This window comes from Myotis davidii, unplaced genomic scaffold (assembly GCF_000327345.1).
Source record: "Myotis davidii unplaced genomic scaffold, ASM32734v1 scaffold399, whole genome shotgun sequence".
Taxonomy (NCBI): domain Eukaryota; kingdom Metazoa; phylum Chordata; class Mammalia; order Chiroptera; family Vespertilionidae; genus Myotis; species Myotis davidii.
Window position 1 is genome coordinate 1692695 of NW_006292094.1, and position 3256 is coordinate 1695950.

Here is a 3256-nt window from a genome sequence, read left to right on the forward strand (position 1 = left end):
CGCCACCGAGAGACACGGCCGTGCTCGGGTTCAAGGCCGAGCCCCAGACCCTGGCCCAAGGTCGTGCCCGGTGGCTGCTGGGCTCGCCTGGGCTCTTGTTCCCACCGTGGGACCCGTGTCGCTGAGTCCCAGTCTGCTCGGAGGGCGCGCCCGTGGGGAGAGCACAGAGGGGAGCAAGAGGCCAGGAGGGCCCAGGGGCCCAGGCCCCCACCTCCCCCCACCCCGCAGCCCCGCTCCCGGCCACCGGCCCTCCAGCAACACCCCTGCTCCTTACCACTTGGAAGGGGTGAGCAGCGTGGGGGGGTCGGACTTGGCGATCTTGAGCAGGACCCGCATGGGGTTGAGCTCATGGTGCGGGGGCTCAATCTGGGCCATCTCGATGAGAGTGATGCCCAGGGACCAGATGTCGGCTTTGTAGTCGTACGGGGTGTCCTTCATGGTCTCGCACATCACCACCTCGGGGGCCATCCTGAACCAACCAAGCGACAACAGAGGGCTAAGCACCTGGCCTCCGCCGGCGCTTCTCGGAGACTCGGGGTCAAGGGCCAGCACTTCCCGAGTCACAGTTTGCACCACTGTCCATCCCACTGTCTTGCGGAGATGTCTTCATACAGAAAGACGCCCTCCAAGCGGCGCCTGGCCACGGCCTGCTGCAGTTCCCGATGCCTGCCACAAGGTGGCAGCCACAATCCAGAACACAGTCCTGGGGAGGGTGGGCGGGGGGCAGAGGGGAAGGGGCCCAGAAAAGACAGTACAGGAAGGGCAGTGGAGAGAATACAACAGCCCGGAGAGAAGGGACAGGAGACAGAAGGAGGAAGAGGAATGAAAGGGCAGAGAGAGAGAATAAAAGGGTGAGTAATAAGCAAGAAGGAACCTAACCCCACAATGGGAATTAATGCACATGAAAAAACAGAGTAGTTAGCTGTGGGTTTTTTCCCCAAAGGGATAGTTTTGGAAAAGCAGGAAACGCCAAGGACTAGAGGAGTCCAGGGAGACTTCACTCGGGGGCAGGAACTGAGCTGGGTTATTCGCCTCCAGCCCCAGCCCGGGCCCTCTACCGCTACTTGCTGAACTAAGCACGAACTGAACCATTTTGGGGGGAATTCCAGTTACAGTGCTGTTCATGGAGCATGTCCTCCGTGCACCAGCCCATGTATCCCTCACAATTACTCCCTAAGTGGGTGCTATTATGTGTCCGATTTTACAGGTCAGCAAACTGAGGCACAAGTATGTGCCGGGGACCGGGCTCAGACCTCCTGTCCGGAGGTCACCAGCCAGAGGTCACCTTGGGGAGTCTGAGGCTTCACACTGTGTCCACCATTCCCTTTCCAGAAGCCACCTGACTCACCAGTAAGGCGTTCCGATGAAGGAATCTCGTTTTTGCAGAGTTTTCAGATTCTTGGCAGACACACCAAAGTCAGCTGCAAGACACAAACCTCAGATAGAGTATTCGGCACACATTCCCCACCCACAGCCTGGGTGTGGTTTCGGAGACACCCGCTCCAGATCAGCCACCAAATGCCAACTTCTATCTCCCAAACTAGTGATCATTAAAAATGCATCTGCTGCCCTAACCGGTTTGGCTCAGTGGATAGAGCGTCGGCCTACGGACTCAAGGGTCCCAGCTTCAATTCCGGTCAAAGGCATGTACCTTCGTTGCGGGCACATTGCCAGTAGGGGGTGTGCAGGAGGCAGCTGATCGATGTTTCTCTCTCATCGATGTTCTAACTCTCTATCCCTCTCCCTTCCTCTCTGTAAAAAAAACAATAAGATATATTTTTAAAAATAAAATAACAATAAATAAAAATGCATCTGCTGTCAGGATGTACTAAGACATGAACTTCCTACTTGCTAATGAGAGAATAACTGAAGAGCCTTCTTCTAGAAAAGCAGTCTGACAACAAATCACAAGAATCTTCAAAATACCCAGACTCTCTGAGCCAGTAATTCCAAATCGTGACATCTACCCTAATAAAATCATCCTACATGAAACAAAAACTGTGCACGCTGATCTTCACCAAAGTGCCACTGTTACGGAAAAATTAAAAGCAAGCATAACTGCTTAGCTTTCAGGGAGCAGTTTTAATTAGCGATGATCACACCTTGGGTACACCCCAATGGCTATGGTACTGTCACTAAGCAAGCTTAGGGAGTAATTTTAAATGTTTTACATACATTACATAACACACCCTGTGTTTTCCACAAGTATTTAAGATGCTCTCTCCCTCTCTCTCTCATACACACGCGCATGCGTAAATGGAGAAATTAGGAGAGGTAAGGTAAGGTAAATGGTAAACAATCAGACAGGTTAAGAAAAGTATTATAGCCGAACCGGTTTGGCTCAGTGGATAGAGCGTCGGCCTGCGGACTGAAGGGTCCCAGGTTCGATTCTGGTCAAGGGCATGTACCTTGGTTGCGGGCACATAGAGAGAGAGAGAGAGAGAGGCAGCAGTTTGTTGTCCTTTCACCTATTTATGCATTCATTAGTTGCTTCTTTATATGTACCCTGACCAGAGATCAAACCCACAACCTTGATGCACTGGGCAGATGCTCTAACCAACTGAGCTACCAGCAGGGCAAACCGTTTCTCTTTAAGCCCCACACCCAGCGCCACCAGTGCACGGAGGAGAATCCAGTGCCGCCAAGGAATCTCCCCAGCGCCCTGGACTTTGGGACTAAGTTTCATCTTGATTAAAAAATAAACTCAGGAGGCAACACCCTGAGAGAGTAGGCAATGGTCAGCTTAGCTTTGTCGCAAGAAACTGCTAAGTTGTTACAACGGCAGCCACTCCTGGGGCCTCGGCCTGAGTCTCAGAATGAGCCGCCCCGAACCCCAGCAGGTGACAGCGCTGAATTCAGTCCCCACGACTGCAAACCTGGGGGGAGCCCAGCGCCTAGTGGGCCTGAGCACCAGGAAGCGGGGCTCCAGTCTGGGCTCTTGTGTTTCACGGGCAGCAGATAATGGGGAGCAGGCAGGGAGCAGGGCAGTTTCCAAATCCGACCCTCAGTTTCCCGGCCTGTGACGGGGATGGTGACACGGCACCGTGGAACTACGTTGTCGGGTTGTCAGGAGGATTAAATGTTTGGGGGCTGGGGCAAGGCTGAGGTTAGGAGAGCTGGTCTCTGACCCCAGCTGCTCAGACAGCAGTGGCTCAGCTGATGACAACCCTTGACCCTGGCAGGGACAGTCTGGCCTGAGAGGGAGGTACCAACCCAGGTGAGGACCCAGCGCTGCTGCTCCCCGCCCCGCCCCGTG

The 3256-nt window shown here is 54.1% G+C and overlaps 1 protein-coding gene across 1 annotated transcript in view; it reads right to left on the reverse strand.

Moving 5' to 3' along the window:
- The window catches only part of STK10 (serine/threonine kinase 10), a gene marked incomplete at its 5' end in the record, with an annotated part of 98264 nt that overhangs the window by 40766 nt on the left and 54242 nt on the right, over window positions 1-3256 (reverse strand). Inside the window, 2 exons of the mRNA XM_015565136.1 lie at window positions 275-469; window positions 1349-1421. Of these exons, the coding sequence (XP_015420622.1) occupies window positions 275-469; window positions 1349-1421 (268 nt within the window). The remainder of the gene's footprint in view (window positions 1-274; window positions 470-1348; window positions 1422-3256) is intronic.